This window comes from Ambystoma mexicanum, chromosome 10, assembly GCF_040938575.1.
Source record: "Ambystoma mexicanum isolate Mex_15411 chromosome 10, UKY_AmexF1_1, whole genome shotgun sequence".
Classification (NCBI taxonomy): Eukaryota; Metazoa; Chordata; class Amphibia; order Caudata; family Ambystomatidae; genus Ambystoma; species Ambystoma mexicanum.
The window spans coordinates 1,674,564,316-1,674,577,361 of NC_090932.1; the positions used below are offsets into that span (position 1 = coordinate 1,674,564,316).

Here is a 13,046-nt window from a genome sequence, read left to right on the forward strand (position 1 = left end):
ACAAGTCCCACAGGTAGCTGGAAGGATACCTACAGATAATTCAAGGGTTGTGGGACAAGTCCCACGGGTAGATGGAAGGATACTTACAGATAATTCCAGGGCTGGGGGACAAGTCTCACAAGTAGATGGAAGGATACCTAAAGAAGAGACAAGGGTTGTGGGACAAGTCCTACACTTAGACGGAAGGATACCTACAGATAATGCAAGGGCTGCGAGACAAGTCCCACAGGTAGATGGAAGGATACCTACAGATAATGCAATGGCTGCGAGACAAGTCCCACATGCACCTACAGATAATGCAAGGGCTGTGACGCAAGTCCCACAGGTAGATGGAAGGATACCTACAGATAATTCCAGGGCTGGGGGACAAGTCTCACAAGTAGATGGAAGGATACCTAAAGAAGAGGCAAGGGTTGTGGGACAAGTCCTACACTTAGACGGAAGGATACCTACAGATAATGCAAGGGCTGCGAGACAAGTCCCACAGGTAGATGGAAGGATACCTACAGATAATGCAATGGCTGCGAGACAAGTCCCACATGCACCTACAGAGAATGCAAGGGCTGTGAGACAAGTCCCACATGCACCTACAGAGAATGCAAGGGCTGTGAGACAAGTCCCATATGCACCTACAGATAATGCAAGCGCTGCGGGACAAGTCCCACATGCACCTACAGAGAATGCAAGGGCTGCGGCACAAGTCCCACGGGTAGATAGAAGGATACCTACAGATAATGCAGGGGCTGTGGGACAAGTCCCACAGGTAGATGGAAGGATACTTACAGATAATGCAAGGGCTGTGAGACAAGTCCCACATGCACCTACAGAGAATGCAAGGGCTGCGGGACAAGGCCCACATGCACCTACAGAGTATGCAAGGGCTGTGAGACAAGTCCCACGGGTAGATAGAAGGATACCTACAGATAATGCAGGGGCTGTGGGACAAGTCCCACATGCACCTACAGAGAATGCAAGGGTTGTGGGACAAGTCCCACGGGTAGATAGAAGGATACCTACAGATAATGCAGGGGCTGTGGGACAAGTCCCACAGGTAGATGGAAGGATACTTACAGATAATGCAAGGGCTGTGAGACAAGTCCCACATGCACCTACAGAGAATGCAAGGGGTGCGGGGCAAGGCCCACATGCACCTACAGATAATGCAAGGGCTGCGGGACATGATGAAATGATAGATACAGAGAATGCAAGCTCTATGCCTATGATATGTAAAGTTCTTTGTAATTACTGTAAGGGTACAGAAGTAACGCTCAGGCACTATGGTGGTATGTTTCTGATATAAACTTTTAGTAAATAACAAAAGGTTGGAAACATGTCTCTCTATCCCTGATATTAAGAGGGGTTTCCCTCCCTCAAAGGAAACTAGGGAACGTTTCTGGAAGTCCGAAAATAGTCTGTCACTGTCGTGTCCAAAAACCTGCTTCAATCCCTAATATTAATGATCTAAAGTAACTGTGCAAGGATGTTCCCTTCTTAAAGTAACACGTGTTCTTTATGCTTTCACTTAACAGAAAGGTTCCCAGTCTCTCTGGTAGTAAAAAGTGATGAAATAAACAATGTTCACAAATGCAAGATTCCAAAGCTAAGGTTGAGCTCCTTTCCCCTGGCGTTTTTCTCAGTTTCTTCCTTTTGGGTTGTGAGCCTCTTTATCTTCTTAGGTAAATGTCAACGGACCGTCCACTAGGATACGTTGCTTGGCTTCACAATCATTTGTCTTGTCACCTTCATACAGTTTGTTATAAAATGTAAGATTCCCTTTCCCCTGTCCGGGGTCCGTGACCCTTTCAGTCTCTCGCATGGGTGCGAGTCCCAGACTTGCAATATAGCTTGCTTCACTTTCCTACCAAGCTAGTGTCCTGTTGTGTACTCTCTTTCTGCCACGTGGGTCTCATACCCTCTTACACTGCCTTCCATTAACCGCTTGTATTTTATTGGGGTGCGGGTCCCAGACTCACAATTTGTGATGATATAGCTTTGGTTCACTCTCCTGCCAAACATATGACTTCTCTGTTTTATTTATTCTTGTGTGGTATTGTAGGTGTTTGGTTCACTCTCCTACAAACGCCTAATCCTGTTATCTTGGTCGCTCTCGGTTTGCTATATGGGTGCGGGTCCAAGAGTCGTAGTTTGTTATCATATCTCCTGTAAAACATATGATTCTCTTCACTTGGGGTGTCTCAGAGTCCCCAAACCTCTTACACTTTCATTTCCTTGTGGGTGTGGGTCCTCGCAATGTCCCTTCAGGGTCGCAGACCCTCTTTATCCAATGTTTATATTCCCTCTCCAGCTCCCCCGGACCTCCAATTCCTCCTGGTAAACACAGCAGTTTCATTTCTCTTGATAGGTACCAGCATTTCCCCAGCTTCTGGTTTGTTCTTCGAGACTCTGGCAGCTCGCTGGTGAATGGCGGGGTCTGCAGCGGTTCCACAGGTGTCTCTCTCCGTACGGCTGCACGTCCAGCTTCCCTGTGATACTCTCTCAGTGCCCTCCACCCCCCCCGCCCCCCGGGAGGGCTATTGTGCTGTGGACGCACTGCCCTGGCCCCATGGGAAAGTTCTTCCTGTAGGAGAGAAGGGACGACATCCTCAGAGTCATCACAGTAGGGAATGCTGGTAGTGTATGTTTTATAAGAAGAGGGACACTTATTTAAGAAGTCAAGGAACTGCTGAACATGTCCCAAAGTCATGTCAGTATCTGCAGCAAAGTAGTGTGGAAATAAAGAAAGAGCTGTTCACTTTGTGCAGAATTGAAATGCGGTTACCCACAGTGCAACTTTCCTGAAGAGAGGTAAGCATGCAGGAGATAGGTGCATGCATGTTTTTACAGCTCTTCGGTAATAATTAAAAATAATAATATATTTATATAGCGCTTTACATAGCACATATTTACATTATTATTATTTATAATAATAAATCAATTATTGGTACTCACTTTATCAACCTTGCTGGGATTTGGACCTGCGACATGCAGATCAAAAACAGATCACAGCAATGAGCACTTAACCCGCTGAGCTATCTTACTGGCTTAGTCAAGAAAATTGAGTAATAGTGTATTGAATGAATAAATGAAAAGACAGGATTAAAGTATGGTTACCTATAGTGCAATACATTTATGCAGGAGACGGTGATGCATACACAGGGATTCTTTGACGACACAACCAGTTGCATTAATATATATATAACTGTAGCAAAGGCAAATGGCCACACATTGAAATTAGGAGCAATGTTTCGTAGGCCACGGTTACCTCCCTGCACAGGGTACAGGGCTGTGCCCCCTGCTTCTTTGTGGGCCTCTTATCTGCCATCATTTTCAGACTTATTAATGGTCCTCTAGCCGGGGGCTCCACGGGGTCCCACCTGACTCTATCCTTCTGAAGGGAGTAGCACAATCTTCAGCCAACCTGCAATGGAGGCCTTTGGACACCAGCACAAGAGAGCTAGCTTTTCTCTGTCACATCCGGAGCAGATTCACTAAATGAGAAGCACTGGGACGAGAACTAGAACCTTCCACAGTCCTAGCCAACGACTGCTTGGCTGATCCAGAGACTTTCCACCGGTTAGACCGTCGCGCTAGAGCACTGAACGGTGCCGCGTCTGCTGTGCGCTTCCATTATCGATGCATTGATTTGAAAGTCCCAACTGACAGAGAAGAAAGACTTACAAGTCTCATTATATTGGGGGATTCTGCTCTAGACTGGAGCTTGATGAGGACAAACCGTACGTCCGCCTGCCTGAGCGGTTATGTCATACTAAGTGGAGTCTGCGTGTTTGGGTGATCATCTGGGTGTTCGGGTGCCAGCTCTAGTGGACAGGTGAAATGTCTTCCAATGCATGTCAGTGGAGCAGGGCACGGAACTAAATGCCACGGCTCATGAGTGTCCTTCCCTGAATGAGAACAGAAAAGGCCCTAGTCTCATAGTATTCACACCACTGAGCCTGCCTGATCACATTGTGTTTCTACCAATCGCACATGAATGGAACTTTGTGTAATTTCACGTTCTGATATAAGCAGGAAAGCACAGGATCTTCGATATTAAATGATAAGTTCCAATAAGTGCAATCGTTTCAATGTTGTAATTTGGGTGCATAGAGAAACAGGACGCGTCACCTGCTCGTACATGGATGCCAGCCCATGGTCAGCCAAGACTCCTAGCTGGGTAATGAAACCTACTTTCGTGCTGTCCTTTTATATGGCAGCACTGGGCCCACTGGTTTGTTCTGTGCTTTGAGGAAACTCAGTCCAGATAATCGTACCCCTCTGTTTTTCTTCGCATGCACTTGGTGGGACTTCCTTGAAGCACTGCACTTCATAAGCACTTTGCTCTGACGCTTCCTCTCTTTTGAGTGGCCGCTCATCCAATTGGCCGGAATTAGTCAGATGTTGGACACCCTGTGGTCTCAGCCTATCACAGAGGCGGACTGGCCAATGTGGGCACCAGGCAGATTTCCTAGCAGGCCGCTTCCAATGAAAGGCTGCTTAGGCCCTGGCCAGACTCTGAGGCAGCACAGTGCTTTGAAATGGCTTCCCTCCAGGCCAGGCCAGCCCTGCACACAACTATCCATGACCCTTAGTTTCATAAAGCGCTTATTGGGTTTGTTTCTGTGAGGGTTGGTGGGCGCTACGTTAAACTATGTCAGGTCCTACATGGATCACACGATTAGCAGGATATGCTGTCAGTAAGTACAGGGCAACATAGGAAGTTCAACACAATGTGGACAGCCTGAGTATGGCACTGGCTTGGGTGCCAGGGGCGACCTGCTGTTTTTTATCTCACAACAGGGGGCGCTATATTAGTCTTTGAAGCCTTCAGATGAGTTGGACTATGCGCTCCCTTTCACACAGGAGTGGCCCTGATGCTCACAGGACATGGCTCTATCCTACTCCCAGTGTGTGGCAGACCTGCCTCCTAGTGGTAGCTCCACAAACTGCTTCACATGAATATTCTGCCGCATCAGACTGCGCATGGGCGCGCTCAAGCGTGCCGGCTGGTCCTCACTGCGCATGCGCGCGTATGCAACAGCCTACCCCTTCACAGCTACCTTAAAACGCAATTACAAGTTGTGTTTGTGTGCCCTGTTGCGGATAGGTTTGCAAGGTGCACGAGGTAACGTGAAGGTCGTTTTATGCCATTCCCACGTAATGACTCCCTCTTATTCCCTGTGAAAGGAGAGAATGCCGAGCGCCCTGAGAATACGAAGGAGTGAAGGCAGCAGTAGCACGGGATAGCCAGAGCCTTCATCGGATGTCCAGGACACATTGTGCATCGGTCCTTGAGGAGACCTCAAGCGCTGCACTGTGGGGAGGTCCACCTCCTCATGCCTGGAGAAAGCCGCTGAATCCGTACTGTCTGTGTATGGCATGGCCCACACTTGCACTGGAGGCCTTAAGCGCAGCACTGTGGGGTGGTCCACCTCCCCATGCCTGGAAAATGCGGCTGAAGCCGTACTGTCTGTGCATGACATGGCCCACACTTGCACTGGAGGCCTCAAGCGCTGCACTGTGGGGTGGTCCACCTCCCCATGCCTGGAGAACGTGTCTGAAGCCGTACTGTCTGTGCATGGCATGGGCCACACTTGCACTGGAGGTCTCAAGCGCAGCACTGTGGGGTGGTCCACCTCCCCATGCCTGGAGAACGCGTCTGAAGCCGTACTGTCTGTGCATGGCTTGGCCCACACTTGCACTGGAGGCCTCAAGCGCTGCACTGTGAGGAGGTCCACCTCCCCATGCCTGGAGAACGCGGCTGAAGCCGTACTGTCTGTGCATGGCTTGGCCCACACTTGCACTGGAGGCCTCAAGCGCTGCACTGTGAGGAGGTCCACCTTCCCATGCCTGGAGAACGCGGCTGAAGCTGTACTGTCTGTGCATGGCATGGCCCACACTTGCACTGGAGGCCTCAAGCGCTGCACTGTGGGGTGGTCCACCTCCTCATGCCGGGAGAAAGCGGCGGAAGCTGCGCTGTCTGTGCATGGCATGGCCGACACTTGCACTGGAGGCCTCAAGCGCTGCACTGTGGGGTGGTCCACCTCCTCATGCCTGGAGAACGCGGCTGACGCTGTACTGTCTGTGCATGGCATGGCCCACACTTGCACTGGAGGCCTCAAGCGCTGCACTGTGGGGTGGTCCACCTCCTCATGCCTGGAGAACGCGGCTGACGCCGTACTGTCTGTGCATGGCATGGCCCACACTTGCACTGGAGGCCTCAAGCGCTGCACTGTGGGGTGGTCCACCTCCCCATGCCTGGAGAACGCGGCTGAAGCCGTACTGTCTGTGCATGGCATGGCCCACACTTGCACTGGAGGCCTCAAGCGCTGCACTGTGGGGTGGTCAGCCTCCCCATGCCTGGAGAACACGGCTGAAACCATACTGTCTGTGCATGGCATGGCCCATACTTGCACTGGAGGCCTCAAGCGCTGCACTGTGGGGTGGTCCACCTCCCCATGCCTGGAGAACGTGTCTGAAGCTGTACTGTCTGTGCATGTCATGGCCCACACTTGCACTGGTGGCCTCAAGCGCTGCACTGTGAGGAGGTACACCTTCCCATGCCTGGAGAATGCGTCTGAAGCCGTACTGTCTGTGCATGGCATGGGCCACACTTGCACTGGAGGCCTCAAGCGCAGCACTGTGGGGTGGTCCACCTCCCCATTCCTGGAGAACGCGGCTGAAAGCGTACTGTCTGGGCATGGCATGGCCCACACTTGCACTGGAGGCCTCAAGCGCTGTACTGTGGGGTGGTCCACCTCCCCATGCCTGGAGAACGCGTCTGAAGCTGTACTGTCTGTGCATGGCATGGCCCACACTTGCACTGGAGGCCTCAAGCGCTGCACTGTGAGGAGGTCCACCTTCCCATGCCTGGAGAACGTGTCTGAAGCCGTACTGTCTGTGCATGGCATGGCCCACACTTGCACTGGAGGCCTCAAGCGCTGCACTGTGAGGAGGTCCACATTCCCATGCCTGGAGAACGCGGCTGAAGCTGTACTGTCTGTGCATGGCATGGCCCACACTTGCACTGGAGGCCTCAAGCGCTGCACTGTGGGGTGGTCCACCTCCTCATGCCGGGAGAAAGCGGCGGAAGCTGCGCTGTCTGTGCATGGCATGGCCGACACTTGCACTGGAGGCCTCAAGCGCTGCACTGTGGGGTGGTCCACCTCCTCATGCCTGGAGAACGCGGCTGACGCTGTACTGTCTGTGCATGGCATGGCCCACACTTGCACTGGAGGCCTCAAGCGCTGCACTGTGGGGTGGTCCACCTCCTCATGCCTGGAGAACGCGGCTGACGCCGTACTGTCTGTGCATGGCATGGCCCACACTTGCACTGGAGGCCTCAAGCGCTGCACTGTGGGGTGGTCCACCTCCCCATGCCTGGAGAACGCGGCTGAAGCCGTACTGTCTGTGCATGGCATGGCCCACACTTGCACTGGAGGCCTCAAGCGCTGCACTGTGGGGTGGTCAGCCTCCCCATGCCTGGAGAACACGGCTGAAACCATACTGTCTGTGCATGGCATGGCCCACACTTGCACTGGAGGCCTCAAGCGCTGCACTGTGGGGTGGTCCACCTCCCCATGCCTGGAGAACGTGTCTGAAGCTGTACTGTCTGTGCATGTCATGGCCCACACTTGCACTGGTGGCCTCAAGCGCTGCACTGTGAGGAGGTACACCTTCCCATGCCTGGAGAACGCGTCTGAAGCCGTACTGTCTGTGCATGGCATGGGCCACACTTGCACTGGAGGCCTCAAGCGCAGCACTGTGGGGTGGTCCACCTCCCCATTCCTGGAGAACGCGGCTGAAAGCGTACTGTCTGTGCATGGCATGGCCCACACTTGCACTGGAGGCCTCAAGCGCTGTACTGTGGGGTGGTCCACCTCCCCATGCCTGGAGAACGCGTCTGAAGCTGTACTGTCTGTGCATGGCATGGCCCACACTTGCACTGGAGGCCTCAAGCGCTGCACTGTGAGGAGGTCCACCTTCCCATGCCTGGAGAACGTGTCTGAAGCCGTACTGTCTGTGCATGGCATGGCCCACACTTGCACTGGAGGCCTCAAGCTCTGCACTGTGGGGTGGTCCACCTCCCCATTCCTGGAGAACGCAGCTGAAGCCATACTGTCTGTGCATGGTATGGCCCACACTTGCACTGGAGGCCTCAAGCGCTGCACTGTGGGGTGGTCCACCTCCCCATGCCTGGAGAACGCGGCTGAAGCTGTACTGTCTGTGCATGGCATGGCCCACACTTGCACTGGAGGCCTCAAGCTCTGCACTGTGAGGAGGTCCACCTCCCATGCCTGGAGAACGCGTCTGAAGCTGTACTGTCTGTGCATGGCATGGGCCACACTTGCACTGGAGGCCTCAAGTGCTGCACTGTGGGGTGGTCCACCTCCCATGTCTGGAGAACGCGGCTGAAGCCGTACTGTCTGTGCATGGCATGGCCACACTTGCACTGGAGGCCTCAAGCGCTGCACTGTGGGGTGGTCCACCTCCCATGCCTGGAGAACGCGGCTGAAGCCGTACTGTCTGTGCATGGCATGGGCCACACTTGCACTGGAGGCCTCAAGCGCTGCGCTGTGGGGTGGTCCACCTCCCCATGCCTGGAGAACGTGTCTGAAGCTGTACTGTCTGTGCATGTCATGGCCCACACTTGCACTGGTGGCCTCAAGCGCTGCACTGTGAGGAGGTACACCTTCCCATGCCTGGAGAACGCGTCTGAAGCCGTACTGTCTGTGCATGGCATGGGCCACACTTGCACTGGAGGCCTCAAGCGCAGCACTGTGGGGTGGTCCACCTCCCCATTCCTGGAGAACGCGGCTGAAAGCGTACTGTCTGTGCATGGCATGGCCCACACTTGCACTGGAGGCCTCAAGCGCTGTACTGTGGGGTGGTCCACCTCCCAATGCCTGGAGAACGCGTCTGAAGCTGTACTGTCTGTGCATGGCATGGCCCACACTTGCACTGGAGGCCTCAAGCGCTGCACTGTGAGGAGGTCCACCTTCCCATGCCTGGAGAACGTGTTTGAAGCCGTACTGTCTGTGCATTGCATGGCCCACACTTGCACTGGAGGCCTCAAGCTCTGCACTGTGGGGTGGTCCACCTCCCCATTCCTGGAGAACGCAGCTGAAGCCGTACTGTCTGTGCATGGTATGGCCCACACTTGCACTGGAGGCCTCAAGCGCTGCACTGTGGGGTGGTCCACCTCCCCATGCCTGGAGAACGCGGCTGAAGCTGTACTGTCTGTGCATGGCATGGCCCACACTTGCACTGGAGGCCTCAAGCTCTGCACTGTGAGGAGGTCCACCTCCCATGCCTGGAGAACGCGTCTGAAGCTATACTGTCTGTGCATGGCATGGGCCACACTTGCACTGGAGGCCTCAAGTGCTGCACTGTGGGGTGGTCCACCTCCCATGTCTGGAGAACGCGGCTGAAGCCGTACTGTCTGTGCATGGCATGGCCACACTTGCACTGGAGGCCTCAAGCGCTGCACTGTGGGGTGGTCCACCTCCCATGCCTGGAGAACGCGGCTGAAGCACTACTGTCTGGGCATGGCATGGGCCACACTTGCACTGGAGGCCTCAAGCGCTGCGCTGTGGGGTGGTCCACCTCCCCATGCCTGGAGAACGTGGCTGAAGCCGTACTGTCTGTGCATGGCATGGCCCACACTTGCACTGGAGGCCTCAAGCGCTGCACTGTGGGGTGGTCCATTTCCTCGTGCCTGGAAAACGCGGCTGAAGCCGTACTGTCTGTTCATGGCATGGGCCACACTTGCACTGGAGGCCTCAAGCGCTGCACTGTGGGGTGGTCCACCTCCCCGTGCCTGCAGAATGCAGCTGAAGCCATACTGTTTGTGCATGGCATGGCCCACGCTTGCACTGGAGGCCTCAAGCGCTGCACTGTGAGGAGGTTCACCTCCCCGTGCCTGGAGAACGCGGCTGAAGCTGTACTGTCTGTGCATTGCATGGCCCACGCTTGTATTGGAGGCCTCAAGCGCTGCACTGTGAGGAGGTCCACCTCCCCGTGCCTGGGAAACGCGGCTGAAGCCGTACTGTCTGTGCATGGCATGGCCCACACTTGCATTGGAGGCCTCAAGCACTGCACTGTGGGGTGGTCCACCTCCCATGCCTGGAAAATGCGGCTGAAGCCATACTGTCTGTGCATGGCACAGCCCACACTTGCACTGGAGGCCTCAAGCGATGCACTGTGGGGAGGTCCACTGCCTCATGCCTGGAGAACAAGGCTGAAGCCGTACTGTCTGTGCATGACATGGCCCACACTTGCACTGGAGGCCTCAAGCGCTGCACTGTGGGGTGGTCCACCTCCCCATGCCTGGAGAACGTGTCTGAAGCCATACTGTCTGTGCATGGCATGGGCCACACTTGCACTGGAGGTCTCAAGCACAGCACTGTGGGGTGGTCCACCTCCCCATGCCTGGAGAACGTGGCTGAAGCCGTACTGTCTGTGCATAGCATGGCCCACACTTGCAGTGGAGGCCTCAAGTGCTGCACTGTGGGGAGGTCCACCTCCCATGCCTGGAGAACGCGGCTGGAGCCGTACTGTCTGTGCATGGCATGGCCCACACTTGCACTGGAGGCCTCGAGCGCTGCACTGTGGGGTGGGCCACCTCCCCATGCCTGGAGAACGCGGCTGAAGCTGTACTCTCTGTGCATGGCATGGCCCACACTTGCACTGGAGGCCTCAAGCGCTGCACTGTGGGGTGGTCCACCTCCTCATGCCTGGAGAACGCGGCTGACGCCGTACTGTCTGAGCAAATAGCACTGCTTATTATTATTATTATTATTATTATTATTATTAATATCGGGGTACGTATTGAGCGCAGACCTCGCTTCGGCAGCCATAGGGGGAAGAACACAGTGAGTGAAGCAGAAAAACTAGGGCGTGGGTGGCTAACAATGTGGGTGGGAGTAATTAGGCACTACGGGACCTCTATGAAACCCGGAGAGTCCAGAGGGGAGAGGGAATCACTCCGCCTCAGGTGGGTTGGGGAGCGGAGGGTGTGTGGACCTTGGTGTTAGGGAACTATATGTATCCAAGTAGGTAACGCAAGAGTGTGAAGGATGTGCCGCGGAGGAGACTCCGGACTCTGTGGTCCGCGCATGCCGGCGGGTGTTGCATGTCTTTAATGGAACCCTCCCTTTCTCTCCGTAGAGATTACAGTGGACAGTAGCAGTGAAGGCGCTCACTCTCGGTCAGGTAGTGAGGGTAATCTTTCACCTGTTCAAGAAGATTCTAAATATCACTGCACTGCTGGACCCCAGGGATGTTCTCTCCGGTGCTCCGGGGCCACTGACCATAGACACGGTACGCCGAGCCTTCTTCTCCACTTCTGCATCCTATAGCCTGGTCTTAATAAGCTTCTGTTCGGCCACAGTGCATGCTATGCAGAGTGTGAGAGTTAAGCCGGCCTGGTGGGTCTTCGCACTGCAGGTAAGTCCCCTGCGCTCAGCCAGGAGAGCACGAAGCCTACCCATGCACCAATAACTCATCCAAGCCCGCTTCTCACCGCACAAGCCCGCTGCATGCCGCTCTATGTTCACCGCCTTCCACCAGTCAGCATCTAACCTGAAGCGTCTTCTTACCCACTAACCATGTTCCATCACACTAAGGCCCTCCATCCATGTAGCACGTGTAGACTCCTAAAGTAGTACCAGCACATAGGACACAATAGCAAAGACAGGTAAGGGTAGCATGGGTCTATCCATGCCTGTCGACAGGGCCTTGTTTACTCATGAGTGGGAAAAGTGTAGTGTGTGGTAGGCATGCTCATGAGGACCTACTACCTAAAGCGCAGCATGTACACATGGCAGTAACACTGAATCCTTCACTGCCCAATGGGCAGAACTTCACCTGGAACCAACCAGGGAAGAGGTAGAGCACAGCAGAGGTTCCAGGCTCAAAGTCCATTTTAAGTACTTTCCCAGTTGGGAAGGTCAAAGTGGTCAGATATCTGAGGCTGATGGGCGCATGTTGTGTCATTAAACAACAGGGGCCTAATAAATCACTGCCAGCACAAGATGCAGCTGCGAGCAACCTTCCATTGGTTCTCCGTATGCATTTGACTACAACTCCCATCAGCCATAGCCAGCGGAGATCATGGTCAGGAATCATGGGAGAGATAGTCCAGAACATCTGGAGAAACGCAGGTTGAAAACACGTTCTTGGAACGATATGCTTTTGGTGGCAGGCGGTCACTCAGCTTAATAACTTGTTTTATTTAATCGAATATGAAATAAGTCACACAGACCTCTCGATTTGTGTAATAAAAATATTATAGGGAGCAACAGTAACGCTTTTGAGTCAATAGAAAAAGCTACATTCATTTGAAATAATTCTAATCAACATACATGACCGCAGGAGTTTAGCTCCAGGTGTAAGTGTGTCATGGACAGAATAATTCTTGCATGCTCTCCTAGCACAGGTAATGTGATGTAAAAACTGGCAGAAGGCGCGTGGCTTGTCTGCCCTGTGCCCAAATTATGCAAATACCTGCACGCAATCATGCATTTTATTGGTAGATGAAGAGACCCTAGCACGCTTCCGCGAGCTTGCTTCGAGTGTTTGAGTGAACATTACGAGAAGGCGTGCCTGATTAACCCAAACAGGAGGAAGAGATCAGGGTTGAATGAAAGATCACCTGTGCAAAGGAAGGACTCACTTTAATTCAATCTTTTTCCTTATCAGATGGATACTGCGGACAACAGCAGCTTTCTCCAGAGATATTCGAGGAGTCGGAGACAGATGCTGGCACGGAAGACTCGGTGCGGATATTTGTAGCGCTCTTTGACTATGATCCCCGCACCATGTCTCCAAACCCTGACGCGGCAGAGGAGGAGGTCGGTTTCAAGGAGGGCCAGATCATTAAGGTAGGACTTGACCAAAGGAACTTCCTTTTTGAAAGAGGAGACCTGAGATTGAAGACCTGAGATTGGCCAATAAAGCGAAGACCTGAGATTGGTCAATAAAGGGAAGACCAGAGATTGGCCAATAAAGGGAAGACCTGAGATTGGTCAATAAAGGGAAGACCTTAG

The 13,046-nt window shown here is 53.6% G+C and overlaps 1 protein-coding gene across 23 annotated transcripts in view; it reads left to right on the plus strand.

Moving 5' to 3' along the window:
* RIMBP2 (RIMS binding protein 2) overlaps window positions 1–13,046 on the plus strand; it is a 2,252,680-nt gene that overhangs the window by 1,955,661 nt on the left and 283,973 nt on the right. For 14 of the 23 annotated variants that reach the window (XM_069620091.1, XM_069620095.1, XM_069620096.1 and 11 more), the window contains 2 exons: window positions 11,167–11,319; window positions 12,700–12,881. In XM_069620091.1, the coding sequence (XP_069476192.1) occupies window positions 11,167–11,319; window positions 12,700–12,881 (335 nt within the window). The remainder of the gene's footprint in view (window positions 1–11,166; window positions 11,320–12,699; window positions 12,882–13,046) is intronic. The other 9 variants (XM_069620098.1, XM_069620110.1, XM_069620097.1 and 6 more) reach the window with 1 other exon arrangement.